The sequence below is a fragment of the Chrysemys picta genome, chromosome 19 (genome assembly GCF_011386835.1).
Source record: "Chrysemys picta bellii isolate R12L10 chromosome 19, ASM1138683v2, whole genome shotgun sequence".
Lineage (NCBI taxonomy): Eukaryota > Metazoa > Chordata > Testudines > Emydidae > Chrysemys > Chrysemys picta.
The window spans coordinates 18,597,561-18,617,769 of record NC_088809.1 but is presented as its reverse complement, the minus strand read 5'-3'; the positions used below and the strand labels follow the sequence as shown (position 1 = coordinate 18,617,769).

Here is a 20,209-nt window from a genome sequence, read left to right as displayed (position 1 = left end):
ACCACAGTTCCACTTAAGAAAGTGAATCACAGAAGGCTCATTGAACATTTGGCCACAGTTCTATTTAGTATGGGCTTGTTTGATGGATGTACAAATCCCTGGAATTGATCCCCAACACACTAGGTCTGGAAGTCAATCAAGCACTACATTAACTAGGAGACAAAGTCTGTACAATAAACAGGAACTGGTGGCAGCAGCTAGGAAATTCTGGACAGAAAGTGCCTAATCAGTGGAAGATGAAGACCACTACATTAACCACACCCTGAAGACATTCTTCAGTGTTATTCAAAATATGAGGCTATCCTGGGGATTGTGTTGGAGTTCACTATACATGTTTTTGCACAATTTCCAGTATCATATATAGACATTTAATACAGTGATGTTTCCTGCAACTTTTATAAATTAAGTTGAATGGAGTTTAATAATTTAATAGCACTGGACTGATATTCAAGAGAACAGGGTTTAATTCTTACCTCTACCACAAGCTCGCTAGGTGACCTTGAACAAGTCACTTAATCTCTGTGCCTCAATTTCCCATGTGTAAAATGGGGTTAATACTACTTCCTTTCTTCCACCCTTTGTCTGTCCCACTATTTAGAATGTAAGTCATTTGAGGCAGGGACCATCTCTTAACATGTATTTGTTACAGCATCTAACACATTGGGGTCCCAATTTCAAAAGGGGCCTCTGGGAGCTTCTGTAATGCAAATAAATACATAAGAATAATACACATCTGAGTGTATGTGCCGAGTCTTGAGCTCTGGAAACAAACGGAAAGGTGTAGATGTGTTTGTGGATACAATGAAATCTTTTCTGAATATTTATATTTCAAAGTGAAATTCTCTCTCAGGTATTTCCACAGTGCCTCTTGGTGTGACATACACGTGCCAACACACATTCTTTACACAAAGATGGATGTGAGGGCATATTCTAATGCAACAACAGTTTGTGGAATGTGTGGCATAAGCCATATACCCGAAGGATAAGCACTGCAGTAACACGATTCCTGAGACCCCGAATCCATGACAGCAAGACATTATGAAAAAGGTATCAAATTCAAGAGGAACAGTACACGACGGCTTGTAATGGGTCAGACAGCAGTTGTATGGGAGATATAAAACCCACAATGCAAGCGAAATTTGAAAATGGGCTCTTGATACCTTTAAAATACGACAAACACCACATTCTTGTCTTTCAAGATTCCTTATAGTTAGAAAGGGAACCCTCTTCAATTCCATGAATTCATTTCTTGTACCATCTTGTATATATTAATAAATAATACAAATAATAAAGATATCTAACATTCACAGAGCACCTTTCTGCTGAGGCTCTAAAAACACTTCACAGACATTACCTCAGTTCACAAAACCCTTGTTAATATTCTTGTTTTTCAGATGGTGAAACTGAGGCATAGAGTAGTAGACCATGGCTTGATTTTCAGAGGTGCTGAGCACTCAAAAAATCCCACTGACTTCAATCAGGCCATAAACGACTTGCTCACAGTCACACAACAAATCAGTAGTGCTGACTAGAATCCGAACTCCTGATTCCATGCCCTGTGTTCCAACCATTAGACTATGTTGCTGCCTCACTTGTACATATTTTATTTTGTCTGTAACTGCAGGACTATTCTGAATTAATGTATAGCGTGGTGTGGCTAAATGTGCTGATCGATCATGACTTGTCGTGCTTTCTCACAATGTGCCTAACAGAAGACCTCATGATAATGAGGAAGATAACACATGTCACCAGTGTACTTTCATTCATCTGTATAAGTGAGAACAGCACATTTTGCTGTCAGGCTGAAGGGAACATATTTACATAGGCATTACTCCAGCTTGTGTATAATTGCTATAAGTGAGAAAGGGAATAGATGTCTGTATTTGGAGAACTTTAAACTAAGATGCGGTATTTGCAGTGCACACAAATCAAATTTGACTACATTAAGTACAAGTCAATGTGACAGAGTAGAAATGTTCCCACCTACTGGTGACTATATTTGTTATTTTCCTTTGCCTACTACTGTATGTTCTATTTCTTAGCTCTGTTATTAACAAGGAGTCTTTTTTGTGTTCACAATGGCCTCGGAAGTGGCAGAGAGGAGCTCAGAGGGAGAAATCTTTTAAAATGCGAATTGTTTGTTAAGGTTTTTCAAAATGTCCTATGATAATCAGGGACTGTTGATTCAGAAAGCAAGGGATTCAGGCTTGTATGTTTTCTTCTACCTCTCAAATTATAACTGTTATACTGATCAGTGCCAATTTCTGGGACAAAAATGTGTTAAGATGGTGAGGATTCCTGATCAATTCCTTTCAGACAAAAACTGAGTGTGTTTATCCAACTCCTTCTACTTCTCAGTGGTCAAGCTGTTCAAGCACTGAGTCTTCAGTGGTCAGAAACTACTCAATGCACCAATTTGTGGTTCTTTTTAAAGGGAACAAAGGATTAAACTGAGACTCTAATCTCATTTCATTTCAGGATGACTCTTGGCATCAAGGATTTATCATAATAGTGTAATAAATTTGCAGCCAATTCAGACATCATGGTTGTCACTAGGCTGCACACCATGGCCATTTGGAACTTCATGGAAACATAACACATTGTCCTGGTCCCAAATCACAGGTCTCTATACCTTGAGCTAAAGGAAAATCTCCTTTAATTTTCAGCACTGTAGGCTAACCTATGACAAAATAATAGTTCTGATTCCATCCAATAGAGGGCAGTAGTGTACACACTATCTGGTAGACTACTATATGAATTATAAATATCCATAACAGTGAACCCTTTTAGTTTAAAGTCCCACTCTGACATATCAAATCAAAATGCAGGGTTTCACACAGACAAGAACTATTTAAGTCAATATGTGGGGAGGGATAGCTTAGTGGTTTGAGCATTGGCCTGCTAAACCCAAGGTTGTGAGTTCAATCCTTGAGGGGGCCATTTAGGGATCTGGGACAAAAATCTGTCTGGGGATTGGTCCTGCTTTGAGTAGGGGTTGGACTAGATGACCTCCTGAGGTCCCTTCCAACCCTGGTATTCTATGATTCTATTTTTATTCCCCAGGAATTATTTTAAAACTGGCATATACTGTTTGCACTATCATTATTACTATACACTCCTTGCTAATGAGACAGTCCCTTCTGTATCACTGCCCAGCACTAGTTAAGACCAGATAGAAATAAACAGCCTCTTAGGGCTAGAGTATATATTGTGCTCACTGGAGATGCTGTGTGGGACATGTACTGTACCTGTAATTGTGGAACCAGTTGATCACTGTGCTGGTTTTCAAGTTGAGTTGTGTAGCGAGTTCCTCAATGGTTTTTGGCGATGGGTATGGCTTTTGCTGATATGCACGTTTTAGAGCTTCTTTCTCTTCTGGTGCCAACACTACTCGTGGTTTCTTTAGCTGATGCTGTGGCTGTGGGCTGGCTCCCTGGCTATAGTCTATTCCAACTGAAGAGGGCTCACAAGGTTGACTATCACTAACTGAGCTGTGCCGTCGTTTCATGTAGGCTGAAAGAGAAATACAGAAACGTGTAAACATAAAGTCACCAAATACAAAAACTGCAGAGTAAATGCAAAGATCCCAAATTGTGAGCTTGGGGGGTTGGGGGGGAGAGGGGTGCATGCTGGGAAGGACAGAGCAGGAAGGAGCAGGAAATGAATTCTGGTGTGGATCCGAAAAGAGACCGCAAGAGAAGGCAGAGGTGGCAGGGAAGAGAGCACAAACTGACCATAAACCTTTCTAAGTTTTCCACCTCATTGGTGAATATGTAAGATAAATAATGTGGTGCATAGTTCTAATGTTACTCAACAAAAGTCTGAGTATTTTAGGAGTATGACATTTTCACATATACATTCCGTTAGGACAGTTATGCTGCATTGCAACTGAAATACTCTGTGTTTCTTGGTATTTAAAGCTTCCTACTGGATTAAATTTAAACTACAGTAGTTGATAAAAGCTGAAATCACAACCATGTTCCAACACAAGATGGCGCTTGGAACCTATGGAATCCTGAAATTTTGCCTCAGCCCTAAGGAACAGTTCAGAGGTTTGCTGCTTATTCCTACAGATCTTGTCTTAGATGCATACACTGGAGACAAATTATAAAAAAGAAAAACAACCGACATCCCCTTCCTTTAAGCAAGATTGTTTTACAATACGATTTGATGGGTACTGCTGCTGTGTGCAGGTAGCTCAGTTAGGTCAGTGATGGGAATCTGAGCAATTCCATTAGGCGCCTTCATCCTCACGGGGAGAGGGGTGGTGGTGAACCATCCTGTTAAGTTCATTGAGGAAAGAAATTTGGCTAATGATGTCATTGCCTTGATTGACTTGCACTGGGTGGAGGGAGATGGGATCAGAGTCATGCAAGAGCATTGTCGAGGAGGCCTTTCCCTTGCAGTGAGAAAAAAGCACTTCCAGATGAACTTAATCAATACAGTGTTGCAGTGGCCTGATAAATACCTTTTAAATATATATATATATCCATCTTTCGGAGCATAGACTCATGCCATAGAGATTTGGAAGGTTGTGAAGTGGGTCACCTGAGCCAGCAACAAAGTCTGGAATAGGATGCATAGATGATATATAAAAAAAAGACAGGCCAGCTTGAGCTACAACTCAAGTTTTCTGGGTATAGAGCTCACCCTCCTTATAGTGCCAGGGAGCTGCTTTAATAGAGTACCCTTTTCCTCTGCAGGACTGCCTGGGCCTTTAGTGTCCAGCTCTGCTTTGTCATTTCGCCCTCTACACTGGTGGTGGATCTACTGGGACTGTTACACAGTCACAGGAGTATCAAAGTGAATGTTGAACATACTGTTTAACCTTCCTGGGTACCTGAATGGCCAATATTTTATTTTTCCCCAAATATGACGTCTTGCCTGTTGGATTGCCTACTTTGCAAGATCGCTGGTATGGAACAGAGTGTAAGAAGCTCACGATCCATCACTCTGCTGTGTCATATATAGTCCTGCACCCATTTAAGAAAGTTATATGCAGTGTAGTTGTAGCCATGTCAGTCCTAGGATAGTAGAGAGACAAGATGGGCGAGGGAATATCTTTTACTGGACCAACTTCTGGTGGTGAGAGAGACACGTTTTCGAGCCACACAAAGCTCTTCTTCAGGACTTGAGACTGGCTCAGAAGCTCGTCTCGCTCACCAACAGAAGTTGATCCAATAAAAGATATTACCTCACCCACATTGTTTATATAAGAAAGTTATTTTTAAAGGTTATTCCAATCAACCAAAGCTATATAGGATGTTTCAACCAGTGGGGAAAATGGGAAGCAGTTAGTGGTAAACAACATATGGGGCTCTACCTCTGCAGACCCTGAGGTGCAGCTAAATGCTACAACTTGTAATGCTGGCAATTAATATGAAGAAAATGATATTATCTTACATTTACATAAGAACGGCTGTACCGGGTCAGACCAAAGGTCCATCTAGCCCAGTATCCTGTCTACCAACAGTGGCCAATGCCAGGTGCCCCAGAGGGAGTGGACCAACAGGCAATGATCAAGTGATCTCTCTCCTGCCATCCATCTCCATCCTATGACAAACAGAGACTAGGGACACCATTTATAAATGGTCTTTGGAGCCTTTTGAGATTAAAGTGTTTTACAAACTTCTACTGATACGCAAACTAGACACAGGGCTCCCTTCATTCACCACTGTAACAGCCAAAAGAAGGGCGAAGAATGGTATCTGCTCATTAGAACACTGCAACACTACACAGAAATTTAGGAGACGACATGAAGGAGAAGAGCACATCTAATTAAAAATGTAAAAAATGTGTGCTATATCCAACTGAAGCTGACAGAATTTGGTCGGGTCACTGGGCTTAACACCCTCCTCTTATGCAAAAAGATCTTTAATGAGTGGTCAGATTCTCTTATCCCACAACCAAAAGATGGCACCTCCAGCAACACAGAGTTTTCAATCTTCATTCTGGGACAACAACTCAGGCCAAACTCAAGAGGATGAGCACCACTTCCTGGAGAACTAGACTTTCCTGGGAGGTGTTCCATCCACGTGCAGACCTGCCCTCACTCTCAATGCTGTCACTATGAAGCAACAACTGCTAAGTCTATCTTTCATGAGACAGGAATAAAGAAACAATGATGACTTACAGGGAGCCCCACTGCAAAAAACCCTTAATGTCCACCAGTTGGTATTTTTTCATCCAGAACAGGTTATCAGACCATCGCTCCACTGGTTCAAGGTCACTTATTATGGCATCAGTCAGTGTGCTGAACCAGATTACTAGCTATGAGTGCTGCATGAAGCACTCTAGATGCTTTAAAGATGATTTGCAAATATTATTTTAAACAATCTTAATTCTAAGTGTATGTGGTGAATATACACAAGGTCAGGGGAGATTTCAGCACATTTTCAAATAAGGAGAGACTCAAATCAAAAGGCAAGTTACAAACATCCCTGAGTTTTGGAGGAGTTTGGTTTTGGATACAGTTTTGAATTTTTCCATTAACCAATACTTCATAATGACCAAAATCACTTCCTAAATCCAGTCCTTGGATCCTTGATGTTGGGCCCAGTTCTATTCCAGGATTTTACCACCTTTTTCCTTGCTGTCTTTGTAGCCCCAGCATTGCCATGTTCCCTTGGCGAGTCTCCCCAGCATGCACTCAGCTGGAAACGGCAAGCCCACCACCCAACAGCACTAGAGCCTGCCTACTGGGGTAAAACAGAGCCCTTTTTAAATAGAATTCTTATCCTACCTGGTACTGAACAAGCTTATTCAAAATGAAATGATGGGGAAATATAGAAAATGAACATTTCTCCTGTCAGGAGGCTTCAGCACTATTCACTGCGGAGTGCAATGTTTCCAGCAGCATGCACAGTGGTGTGCCATATGCTGCAGAAGCTAATTATTCAAAGTAAGGGAAGTGGGGGGAAGGAGTCTGATCTTGGTGGGTCTGAAGACCCCTCCTAAAAGTTGATTTAACATATGTTAGAAGTCTGCTGAACTGTTTATATAGGGCTTTCATAGCATAAGTTTCAAACTGATGGGGGTGGGAGGTGGGGTATGCTCATCTCACCTTTACCATAACTATCAATTTATTCCTCTGATAAAATGTGGGAGAGGAATAATTGGTTGTAATGTTTCATTGGCAACAGAAAACATTGCAATGTTCTTTCACTGACACTATCTGAATGGAAAGTTCCATTGTTGATGTGGCTCCAGGGTAATTTAAACGGTTGAACAACAGGACCCGTAGCTGCAAGAGAGAACTCTGGAGTGAATACAGGGCTGAATTCACTCCCAGAGCTCTGCTACCAGGACAGCACTTATACAGTTCAGAAGCTCAGCTGAGGCCCTCAAACAATTTACAGCCTTATCTTTATTCAGGGACCTTTCCTATAGCATATGTATTGCGTCGGACTTTGATCAAAATCCAGTTTAGAAACTTGTTTCCAAAGGAGGCTGTCAATGTTACTTTTTAATTTTTTTTTTTTTTTTTTGGTTTTATTCAACGTTGTACAAGATAATCTCTTAGGAATGTTACAAATCTAACTATTTGGCCCATTTATTTTTGCTCTGTTTCTAATGCAGCAGAAACCATCTCAGCTCCCTTTAGTTTACAATGCTAAGTGGGAAACCTGAGAGGATTCTGCTCCCAGTGGAAGACCTCATGCAATTTCTGATGAGATATTGCATTGTGCTGTACTACCAGAAGTTACTGTAGCAGGGATGTGTTTCTCTTATTCACTTTCAACAGGAGACTACTAGCTCTCCTGTAAGCCCCTTAACTGCAATTTTCAGTCTAACCACAAAAATTCTTCATGACATGTTAGTGTTACTGTGAAATCAGTCAACAGTAGCACTTTAATGCAGAGGTGCACTATCATCACCCAGGATAACTAGCTGGAATGTACACAATTCTGCACTCAGCTAACTGCTGCTAGAAGTCAGCAACTGGAACTTGTGCGTTGTAGAATCATGTGATCGTACTAAAGTGGCTATTTTTGTAATTGCTATTTCTCAGCAATGGATTCAAAATAAAGAAAAGGATCTGAAATCCACAGGACATGTTCCACAATAAAACTGCATATAACAATTTAGAGACCTAATAGATAAATGTTTTTGATCTAAGCAGATGAGGGGAGCTCACTTGAACAAAACCAGAACCACAAAGGATACTAAATTAAATGATACAAATGCATCTCATAGAATCATTTTAAATCACTACATTTATCTTTCCTCCTGGTGATCACCAGTGTTAGACCAGCAAGAAGTTCCCTCAGGAATCACTGTTTACTCCCTCCATCCCAACGTCTGTGACTGGTTGTGGTCCTAGTAATGAATATCCTGAGCCAGTTGCCATTCTCACGGTTCTCATTTGGTAAGGCAAGTTATCACTGATGCATTAGGGCAGCAGTAATTAATTCTATAGTGAATCTAGAAATGGCTTCATGACACTGGGCATTCGGGATGGTTTTTTTTTCTTCTGGAGATATATAAAAAAAGCAAAGCTAGCATCAAGTTCGGCAAACAGAAAGATGCTGTGAAACCCTTTCCATATCCTTCAATAATGCTGGATCAATATAACCTATATAATACTCATGGATAATTTTAAAAAAGGTCCATTTGAAATAAAAAGATATGCATCAGCAATCTGCTGCAAATTACCTTTTTTCTCCATTCGCTTCATATCCATCAATTTCTCCACATTGTTGGGATCATTTAGCCACAGCTGCATGCGGACAAAGGGCTCCCGTCCCTTCAAACTCAATTTGTGCCAGGGCTTTGGGCGAGCCAGAAGGTCTGAGACCGAGCCTTGCGTTAGCCCTAGGATTGTCTCCCCAAACAAACGCTGACCTAATAAGAAATCAAAACTGAAATGTATTCATTCAGCTAAGAGGCAAATCTAAACTAAAAAGATAGAAGAAAACAATGCAAAAGAAAGGCTAGAAGGTGGAAGGGGACCAAATTCTTTGAAGGAGTAACAGAGCTCTGGTGTATATATAATCACTGTCAATTATTCTTACTTTACACTTGCCTGAAAACCCAACAGAAATAAAAGAAAGAATAATAGCTCTTCCCTCAATAAAGTTGGAAATTACTTAGTTTTAGTTTAGTTGTTAGGGTCTGATTCTGGCAAGCAGGGGAGCTCAACACCTTTTGGGATCAGGACCTTATAATGGACATAATGTGCAAAAGTAAAAAGTAATAAGATTTTAAAAAGTAAATCAAGCTTTTAACTAAGCATTCAACTCCAGCAAAATTACTACAGCTACTTAGGTTTTATGAGGGAAGGTACTATAACTGCTTCCTTCCATTAAGATAATACAGACAATTCCATCAGTGAAACGAACGCTAATACTGTACACCTCTCCTGTTCAGCAACATTCACAGACACATGCAAATACTTTCCATTTTATAGTGTTTTTACTACTATTGTAAATGTGCTTTAGCAATTGCAGGCAGGCACAGTTTACGAAATGTAGTAAAAGTGTATTTTTGTAACTTTTATGTAGTACTTGCTCTCAAGAATTCTGTACTTAAGCCCTGTTTCAAATGCTATGCTCTCGCATGGTAGCAATTTGTATGTATTTTGGAACATACATACTTTGAATGTACACATAGTTATTGTTCCATTTATATGTTTAAGATTTAACTTTGCAGTAACTACAAAAAATGTCCACAGCACGCGAAACCAGGCCATACAGTTTGTTTTCTAACAACCTTCACTTAATGCTTTTCTTGAGCAAAACTGTCTTGATATGCAATAGCTTTTGCTACAAAAGAGAAGCCTGCAGTCATCTGAGTCAAACACTGATTTCTGATAGTATTTTAACTACTGTATATTGTAAAGGTAATCTGAAAAGCTTTTTACCTGCTAAGACTTGGCCTCAGGGTCCTGTGTCTGCCCCCCAACAGAGTATTTTCCTTCACGTAATCTAGGTGTAAGGGACGTTACCCAGTGGTAGTCTTGGGTCTATATGACCTAAGCACCTTGAAAATTTTGCACTGGCTCCCTTTTTTAGTTTACTGATTTATTGGGGCAGCGGTGTGTGTGTGTGTGTCTCCTGAGGCATCCAAATGAAGGGGCAGATGGGCAAGGATTCAACAGAAGCTTGAGGGAGCTGTAATAAGAGGTAGTCAGAGGAGGATGTGGTCATGGGTATATAGAGCTGGGGTAGGGTTGCCAGGCGTCTGGTTTTTACCCAGTCAAAAATGGACACTGGCGCCTCTGCTTGGCCCTTAAAAGTCCAGTCAGTGGTGCAGTGGGGCCCGGGGCTAAGGCAGGCTCCCTACCTGCCCTATCTCCACGTTGCCTCCAAAAGCAGCCACCAGATCCCTGAGACCCCTAGGCGCTGGGTCGGCCAGGGACTGGGAGGCTCCATGTGCTGCCCTGTCCCCCAGCGCCGGCTCCACAACTCCCACTGGCCAGGAACCACGACCAATGGAGCTGCAGGGGACGGCGCCTGTGGGTGCAAAGGCAGCGCGCACTGTGCAGAGCCACCTGGCTGCCCATGTGCCTAGAGGCTTCAGGGACCTGGTGGCTACTTCCTCGGAGCCGCGGTAAGATCTGCTGGGATCCCACACCCTCTCCCACACCCCAACCCCTTGCCCCAGCCCGGAATCCCCTCCTGCATCCTCGGCCCCATCCCAGAGCCCACACCCCCAGCCAGAGCCCTCACCCCTCTGCACCCCAAGCCCCTGCCCCAGCCCATCCCCCCTCCTGCACCCCAAACCCCTCCTCCCCACTCCCATCCCAGAACCCACCACCCCAGCCCAGAGCCCACACCCCTCCTGCACTTTGAACCCCTCAGGCCCAGCCCAGAGCCCTCTCCTGCACCCCAAACCCCTCATCCTTGGGCCTCCCCCAGAGCCTGCACCCCCAGCCCAGGGCCCACACCCCTCTCATACTGCAACCCCATGCCCCAGCCCAGTGAAAGTGAGTGAGGGTGGGGAAGAGTGAGTGATGGAGGGAGGGGGGATGGAGCGAGTGGGGGCGGGGCCGCAGTGAAGGGGCGGGGCCCGCCTGTTCGGTTTTGTGTGATTAGAAAGTTGGCAACTCTAAGCTGGGGAGGGAGAACTCAACATCGAGTAAGCTGGACATGGCCTCTGTGTGCATGTTACTTTGTGTGGAGCTCAATATTACCTAAAGTTGTCCCCCTTCTTGGCTCTTACTGTGGAAATACAGAACCCTAAACTCATACTTTGGCAAGTAAGTAGAAGAAGTAGTGATTTTCAACTACATTGTTTTAAAATACATTCATTTTTCATTTTGTACCCGTCCATGTACAGGTAAACCCTGATTAGCAGAAATTCTGAAAAATCAGACTAAATGCCAGTTTTGGTTCATCTGCATTCCAGAGTATATCTGTACCCTGGTACAGAGTGGGGATGGTTTGAAATAAACCCTCTATTTATCTTTAAAACTGCCAATTAGTTGAAACTTCCAGAATGAGTATTAGCACTGTAACCTATTTACAGTGGTTCCTCTTTAAATCTTTTCAATTGTCTTTGTAACTGAACAACATTCCCTTAGTATTCCCAGCAATCTCTTAGTATGCCCAATACTACGTATGAAAAGTTAGAGGTCACTGCAAATATCACATTAATGTTACGTGGACGGCAAAAGGCAAAACTGAAATGTTTTTATTCCGCTGTGTTTATTCTACTTCCCTAAGTACAACCATAAGGGATCAAATACCTGGTTTGAAAGACTGTCAAACTAATGGGAACCAGATTATAAATCACTACCGGTAGGGAGCAGGTGTATCATACACCATATACTCAAACAGCAATTGAGGAGTTGTATTTTTTTTAAATATAGATTTCAAAGAATTTGCAAAGCCCAGGCCATTTAGTTTGCCCCATCTTTACTGCCATTCGGTAGCCACAAGAGTTAGCTTTTGTATTTAGTGACCTACTTTTGTTGTGACTGTTATGGAAAATTCTTTACGGTATTTTGGCACTTTCTGCAACCCCCCCAAATTTAGGACTTTTTGGTAGCTTGTTACATTTTCTCCCCTCTCTGACAATGTGATGTGCTGCCTCAGTTGGAAAATCCTTATTGTGCTACAAACATCTCCCTGCTGGAAGTGCTAGTACTGGTTGCTAGAATTGTTACTAGTGTTTGAATCCAAGAAAGCCCATGAGGGAAGACCTTCCAAACACAATCCAGTTTAATGAGTCATGTGACCCAAACCAGTTTCACTCTAATGCCCTCTTTAGTGGCTAATGGTTTTTTGAACTACTGAGCCACTAGGAATTGGCTGAGACAGGTTCATGTGGCCCTGCGGCCTAAAACAGAAGCCTCAGCACTGAGTAAATCTGGCACTTCAGCACACTGAGGGCAAAAGGAGACATTTAAACTTGTTCCACACCTAATGCAGAGTTTGGGGCACATTTCCTGGCTCTTCTGCTGCTTTTTAGGCTTGTCAGCCACACTGTAGGAAAACAAAAATCATGGGAAAAAAAAAAAAAAGACTAAGTAAAAATGGCATCAAAATAAATGTAAACAAAAATACTTTTCAAACCCTCTCTGGAACACCAGAGGAGGAACAGTACCCAATAGCATTCTGAACAAAAAACGAAGGGCCTGATCCTACAAACCCTTACAACCATGTGTAGAGTTTACTACTGTGAGTAGCTCCATAGAGTAAGCACTCTGGGTCTGACTATACAAACATAAGCACGTGAGACGTTCCCTCAAGTTTAATGGGACTTGCTTTCATGTATGACTTTTTGTAGAGGATCTGCCTAGAATTTTTTTTAATTGAATGTGAGTGACACTAAAAAAAAAATAATAATAATAAAAAAAGAGAGTAAAATGGGTCTTACTTTAGTCTAAGATGGTAGCCGCTGTTATTCTGCAACTGACTGAAAAAGGGTCATATAATCTTGTTACAGTAGACTTAGCAGAAGCTGGGTATATTAATGCTTGGAAATGGTTATAATAATTGAGACAGTCTGAACTGTTTAAGCTCCTAGAGAAAGGTTGGCCCTTGGATTGAAAAGGGGATGAGTACAGGGAAGGAATGACCAAAAGCCTCCTCCTCAATCTCTTTTTAAACTCACAGGACAATAGTTTTCTCTAAACTTTAACTCCAAGAGAGGCCTCAATATCTAGATCCCCAACTACACTTTTCGGTTTGAAATGAGCAGCCTCCATACACTTATACTAAGCATTCTTGCCTCATGGTAGATGCTGGCTGCATTAAGTGACATAATCAGAAGTCTAACATTTGTGTACTTGTGGCACCATAGAGACTAACAAATTTATTAGAGTTAAGCTTTTGTGGGCTACAGCCCACTTCTTCGGATGCATACAGAAGAAGTGGGCTGTAGCCCACGAAAGCTTATACTCTAATAAATTCGTTAGTCTCTAAGGTGTCACAAGTACTCCTGTTCTTTTTGCGGATACAGACTAACACGGCTGCTATTCTGAAACCTAACATTTGCGTACGAGTGGTGCTACAATATTCTGCCCTTCTGTACTGCCTTCCACCCGAGAACTTCAAAGTGCTTCACAGACATAAATGCATTAAATCTCCCAATACCTTGTGAGGAAAGAAAGTATGAAACAGACACATAGGAGGAGTTACTGACATATAGGGGTCACAGATTAAGCCACTGGCAGAGTTCGGAGTATAACCCAGATCTCTTTGGCTCCCTTTCCTATACCTTAGTCAACTCCTCACATTTCCCTTGACAGTACTGTATATTATCAACCACATCAGCAGTGCATCCATCTGGTGACTCCATCCTGATCCAGAAAACTGCTCTGCAGACAAGGGCAGTATTAGCTTTACCGGCCCCATCCACTTCCACATACCACCCTCTTGTGTTTGGATTGTCCTTCTCCACCTCTACCACATCCATGACATCCCTCCTTAACTCCCATCTGCCTGTAATGCTCCTCCTCTTCCAACCCTTTCCCTCACCTATCTGCAAAGCTCTAGGGCCCCTGGTTACCATCTCTACATGGACAGGGAAACCAGAAGCTGGAGGTGAAGTACAACTTCTCAAGTGGAGAACTGAACAGCGTAGAAATTTTGATGTTTGAAGAGCCTACAGGACTCAGATGACTGTGGACAGGGAACTGGGGATGGTCGTCTGCTTGGTGGGCCAGGTGTACATGTACGTGATGTAGAAGAGTGACAGAGTTACAATTTTGTGTTTGGAAGTAGGTATTTAAAATCTGGAGGATATTCTTTATCAGATTAGAACAATTTCAAAACAGATTACATTTTAGACCTAAACAGTTTGATACGGTCCCTTTAACATACTTTCTAGTAACATACATTACTTATAAAAAAGCATTAATACTTTGTTTTATTTCATTAAAGACATTAGAACAAAGCAACTTACCAAGGTTGTTGTCTGTTAACACCTCTTTAACCCTCTTCGTAATGCCATATGTGTCCAATTCAGGAGAGACAGCAACCAGTTCTTGAATGCTAAGTGCTGAATGGCCCGAGAGAGGCAAAGGTGTTGTCGACTGGGATTCAGAAACAGGTGGCTCACTTGATTCTTGTGGTTTGCCATCTTTACTTGTCTCTATAGCAGGACAGGGTTGCTGTACCAATTCAGTCAGACTCTTTACTGATTCACTGGAACTCATGGGAGACTCAGGAGCAGGACTGCAACTGGCAGAGGTCTTTGGAGTGCTTTCTGTAATTAAAAAAGGAGAAAAACTGACTATAGCATAATTATCTTGCAATCAAAGCATTACAACTACCTTCCTTCTCGTTTATATTCTACATACTTTAACAAATGCCCAGGTATGCAAAAAGTACAGCAAAATGCTGCTTTTAAGGGCTAGGCTACTGAAAGGTTTCATTTTAAAACTACATTATTTTGTAATTTTACTATTTGATTCATCTCTGTTTTTTCAGAGAGGCAGGATATATAAGTGCAACAGAAAAATAAAACTAATAATTAATTAAGGTTCAATATTGTGGAGGGCTGCAAGAAACTCACTTGGCTATAAGATTTCAAGGTATTGTCTTCTGTGTCGTTTTCTTACAAAATATTGGTGTGTCAATTATTATAGAGGAATATACTTCATAAGTAAACATGGTGTTTGAATGCAATCACAATAAAATGGGGGTATTGAAAACAATAAAAGTCTTAACAATAAAAGCTTTTACCATACTGTATTTAGGGAAGTCTTCCTGACACATTCACAAAAACTGCTCTCTCAACCAAAGTAATTGAATTTTTTTAATAGTTTATGAAAGATGCAAAAGAGACAGACATAAAAGGAGAGCAAGTTCTATATAAATCTTTAAGGCAGTAAGAGTCCTACAAATCTAATTTCTTCTCTCTGCTCACCCCCGACTCGTCATACAATAGAATATAAAACCCAGCAAATGTTATTTTTGTATCAGGAACAGCAAAGGAATTGTACTGTAAATTTGCCCCGATTCACCCATGCGAGGGACCAATCTGGCAGATCATCCATCTTGTTCACTGTACACTGTCAGGGATGGCATGAATTCCCTACATGATAAACAGATTTCTTCTCAGGTCTGTGTCCTTTAACCCACATCAAGGTCAAAATTATGGCTGCCTGGCTAATAAACTGCACAGCAATGGTTCAAGTTCCTTCTAATTTTGTCCCTTGTGCCACTTAAACAAATCTTAGTAAATAAGTAGAGCAGCTGCAAATTTCCTATGCAATTTTCCATACATGTACTGCAAACCACACATATACAGTACAGTAAAAACCAAAACACCTCACAGAGGACTAAACAAAAGCATTCACCAGTGTCTGTTTTTTCAGCCTGCCACTGCAGACATCAAAGGTAAAACAACATATCTCTCGCCTATCACTGAAATGTAGTATGTTGTTGACAGAGTGGATTAGTTACATTTTTTTTGTTTATTTTTACATATCAACAGCCTCCTGGGATTTTGTTTTTAAGAGCAACCAACCTTTTTATTTACTCAAAAAGGTAAGAATATCTGAATCTGATTTTGGAATGCAACACAAAGGAAAACAACTGGTCTATTCTAGGAGCACTCAGTGTATCGTGATTTCAAACTACGTATGATACACACACACACACACGTCCGCACACACCATAGATTTTTAGATCATCTAAAACAGGTATGACTTTTGTATGCACACCCCTTCTAAGATCATCATTACACTATATGCTGAGAAAAATAACGAAAGGTTGAAGGATCAGGTACACAGCTTTTTAGTGCAACATTAGAGATGAGAAATCAAGTACTCTAAAGCCGGAGTCTGCCTGTGCAGGGTTGTGTCAGCTGCAGGGGTGCTGGAAGAATTTGTACAGTGGGAGTGCTGAGAGCCACTGACCAAACTGCAAACCCTGTACATGACGGAAACCATTACTAGCTAAGGGGGGCGGCAGCCCCCCTAGTTCCAGCACCTATGGTCAGCTGAGCAGTATGTTTCCAAGAAGGCGGCCTGCCTTCTTGTACTGTAGAATATAAGCTTTTACATAACCTCGCACATTCACCCCACAAAAAACTGTCTATTCTTTATATGGCTGTTTTCAAATGTGAATTGAATATAATCAGTGAAATGATAGCGGCTGAACGTGCAGACAACCAGAATCATTTGAGAAGAGTGATCAGACCCCCTTCATCACTGAAGCTTACAGATGACAGTTGAGATGTCGACATTGTTAACTACCTCACAGTTGATCAAAACAGCCAAGAAAAGAGAGAAACGATCACATTACAAAGATCTGCACAGTTAATCTGGGTCGCATCTGATGCAGCTGGAGCGTGGCTTGTGGAACCAAGCTTGGGAGGTCCCACTATTCTCCTTGCATATAAACTGTTCATAAATTAGGAAATTCCAAAAGTTAAGGTTTCTACTGCAACCAAGAGTGTGGGATAAGAACATATAAAGCTAAATAAATAAATAAATGTAAAATAAGTCAACATTGCCCATCTGCTTTCTATTTTTGTTTTCTTTCTTAAATGTGAATTAATTATATTATTTTTATAACATAAAAAATTGAAAGCTATCCAATATGGTTGTGTTAATGCTGCAGAAAAATACCTACATTTCGGAATTTCCTGACCAGTGATAGTTTGATTGCTCAATCGTAATGCTGATATTTATATTTAATTCCTGTGATTTAAGAAAAAAATAAATACTGCAAAATTGCATTCCACTCTGAATTGAGAGAATACGACTTGACTCTGGTTGAGCACACTGCAAAGCTGGCTGAGAACCATATATCAACCTCCTCATTATTACATGAACCACAGATTTATGTTCTGTGGTTGTGCATTCCCTATTGCAGTGGATGAAGCCACAACATGCTGAAAAGTGGGTATTTTTCAATCCAACCTTCTCTATGCATTCCTTTCCCTTTTTCTCATCACCAAAGTTCTATAGCAAACCACAGAGTCTGAAGCACTGCTCAGAGCTCTTGCTTTCATTCATCAGTTTTGGTTGTACATTCTACTGGACCTAGTAATGGATTTTTCTGTTCTTCTCTCCCGACTGCTGGATTTTCTGACCCTCGGCAATGTCAGTCTGCCATTTTTCTGTACAGAACTCTACCACATTCTCCAATCCTAAGGTGATAACAGTTCTGAAAAGCTTATTTAATGCATTTCCTCCAGTGTGAGAGTCACTTTCTTCTGGAATTTGAATGTGATACTTAAAAAGTTGGTGGAACAATCAGTATGTCTAAATCAGTAGTTTTCAACCAGGAGCCCACAGACTATGGCTAAGATTTCCAAAGAGGTTTGCACCTCCATTTGTTAAGGGTCAGCACATGAAAAAAAGGTTGAAAATCACTTGTCTAAATGAATTAGATGATGTATAAATTCCTGCTATGATTGAGTGAGGATTTTGGTACTAATGTGTTGGAGTGCATTCCACCAGATCCAAGACAGCCGCTACTGCATATCTCTGGAATGTCCTACCTTCATATAGTATTACTCTGTGGATCTAATTCATAGGTCAGATGCTGCATTTGAAAGAACATTTCTGCAATATCTTTTTAGTTGAGAGTCCCTGTTTGGTCAGGGATTGGGTCTACTTGTTCATCACCTAAAGTGGGGAATGACAGAGGCAATGGTCGGAAATGAGAACTACAGCCACTTACAAAGAACCACCACAGCTAGTACAGATGATTGCTATGTTGAATCACATTATCCTTCCCCACAGTTTCTGAATATTACAATGGATTCTGATTTAGTGGAAGGAACTGAGTGTCAGGTGGATCTGTGTTGGGCACACACACAGAGATATATGTCCAATGGATACTCTCAACAACAACGTCCTGAGCATCAGCACCAAATGTATACATTCTTCATGGACAGTGTTATATGAGATATCAATGACTATCATGAATGATTAGAAGATACTATTACAGCCAAACTTTGATTATTTGAATCTCAATTAACTAAACTAAACTTCCCATTCCTCCAAAGGTCAGATGTACCATTTTAAGACGGAGTGGATGATTGGGGGAGCCAGCCCAGCAAGCTCTGAAGTCTCTCCAGAGTCTTATACCCTGAAGTCCTGCTGAACCTGCAGGTTTTAAGTCTCACTTCAGGTAAAAGGACAAGTGGATCTGAATCTTACTTTCACTGCTTTTACATGGGTCTAACTCCATTGAATTCAATGGACTTATTCTGGATTTACAGTGATGTAAAATAAGAATTAGACCTATTGTGCATAAGTCTTCAAAGTTTGCTGAACTCACTCCCACACATTGTCTGAAAATTGTGGGCATGTTTGAAATTTACATAAACCTGGGATTCTCTTGTACCTGCTCAAAGGAAGGATTTCCCTTTTTCTTCGTGTGGACTATGCAGGGGATTATATCCTACAATTGCAGGAGGCTGGATGGGATAATCTAACAGATTTGTGATGTATGTTATTTTGATTCTTTCAACTACAAGTAGCTTTTACAGCAGCACGTCCTCAACTGCCCTAGCTGTGCACTAACACTGCCCAGATCTACAGAAGATAGCAAACAGGAGGTTCATCCTGGAGAGGAACAGAACTAGGTTAGAACAACACAGATACTGGTGTTCAGAGACTTGCAGGTAGTGCTTGACTTGACTAGTTACAAACTCTTTAGAATAGCATGGACTTTAGCATGACTGGATGAGGGGAAAGCAGAGGATGTGTTATTCCTTGACTTTAGCAAAACTTTTGATACGGTCTCCCAAAGTATTCTTGCCGCCAAGTTAAAGAAGTATGGGCTGGATGAATGGACTGTAAGGTGGATAGAAAGCTGGCTAGATCATCAGGCTCAATGGGTAGTGATCAATGGCTCCATGTCTAGTTGGCAGCCGATGGCAGGGATGATTTAGTTGGGAATTGGTCCTGCTTTGAGCAGGGGGTTGGACTAGATTACCTCCAGAGGTCCCTTCCGACCCTGATATTCTATGATTCTATGACTGAGATACTAGGCATGGAAGTATCCCCTCCAAAAGAGGTAAATGGATGATGGTGCAGTGTTAAAACACTAGGTGATGGATGCAACCTTGTCAATCCCAGAAGCATGAAATTCTAGAAGGTGACATATCCTGGTGGGATGTCTACAACATGGCTCCTTAAACAGAATTGTTTGTATTTCTTTTGAGAACTATGGATCCCAGGAAGCACCAAACATTTTGATTCAAGCTACGCTCTAATTTCTACAGGCATGGCAACAAGTAGTTTCCTTCCCTTTTGTCCTTTTGCCAAGACAACATAATCCAAAGCCTTTTGGTAGGACAAGAGCGATCTGGACCAAAATCATCTGAGTTCTCAGAGCAAAATAAAAATTGACTGTATCGAGACTTTTTCTGTGGCACATTTGACTTCCAGAAAGAAGTACTCAGTCCTGTATTAGCTCAACAATAATGGAGTGAATAAGTGGTTGAATGTGTGTTACTGCCAAAAGACTGATGGTGAATAAAGTACAAAACATGGAGATGTTGGGGGAAAGACCATCTGAAATACAGAAGCTATTCAGGGGCCTCTAAAAGGATTGAGAAAAATATTATATTCTGAAGGCAGCAGGCTTCAACAGCTGCCTTAAGTTTTAGACAGAAGTGGATTGAAAAAGCAGATCCACTATAATTTTCAGAGACAAATCTCTGCAGTTTATCCAATCCACTATTTAAATTTCAGTACACAGCCCTCTATATACAGTAATAACCTAAATTCCATTTAGTGTTCATTTGAGCAGTCAGGATAAAGTCATTTCTTATTATCTCCCCACTGTGTAAA

The 20,209-nt window shown here is 41.1% G+C and overlaps 1 protein-coding gene across 19 annotated transcripts in view; it reads right to left on the bottom strand.

Moving 5' to 3' along the window:
* Nucleotides 1–20,209, bottom strand: part of CUX1 (cut like homeobox 1) — a 390,333-nt gene that overhangs the window by 70,800 nt on the left and 299,324 nt on the right. For 8 of the 19 annotated variants that reach the window (XM_008166175.4, XM_042857745.2, XM_008166176.4 and 5 more), the window contains 4 exons: nt 14,353–14,655; nt 12,366–12,428; nt 8,656–8,844; nt 3,249–3,513 (listed from right to left, as the gene is read on the bottom strand). The exons of 5 other annotated variants lie outside the window; for them this stretch is intronic. In XM_008166175.4, the coding sequence (XP_008164397.2) occupies nt 3,249–3,513; nt 8,656–8,844; nt 12,366–12,428; nt 14,353–14,655 (820 nt within the window). The remainder of the gene's footprint in view (nt 1–3,248; nt 3,514–8,655; nt 8,845–12,365; nt 12,429–14,352; nt 14,656–20,209) is intronic. 6 more of the 19 variants (XM_008166178.4, XM_008166186.4, XM_065572952.1 and 3 more) reach the window with 1 other exon arrangement.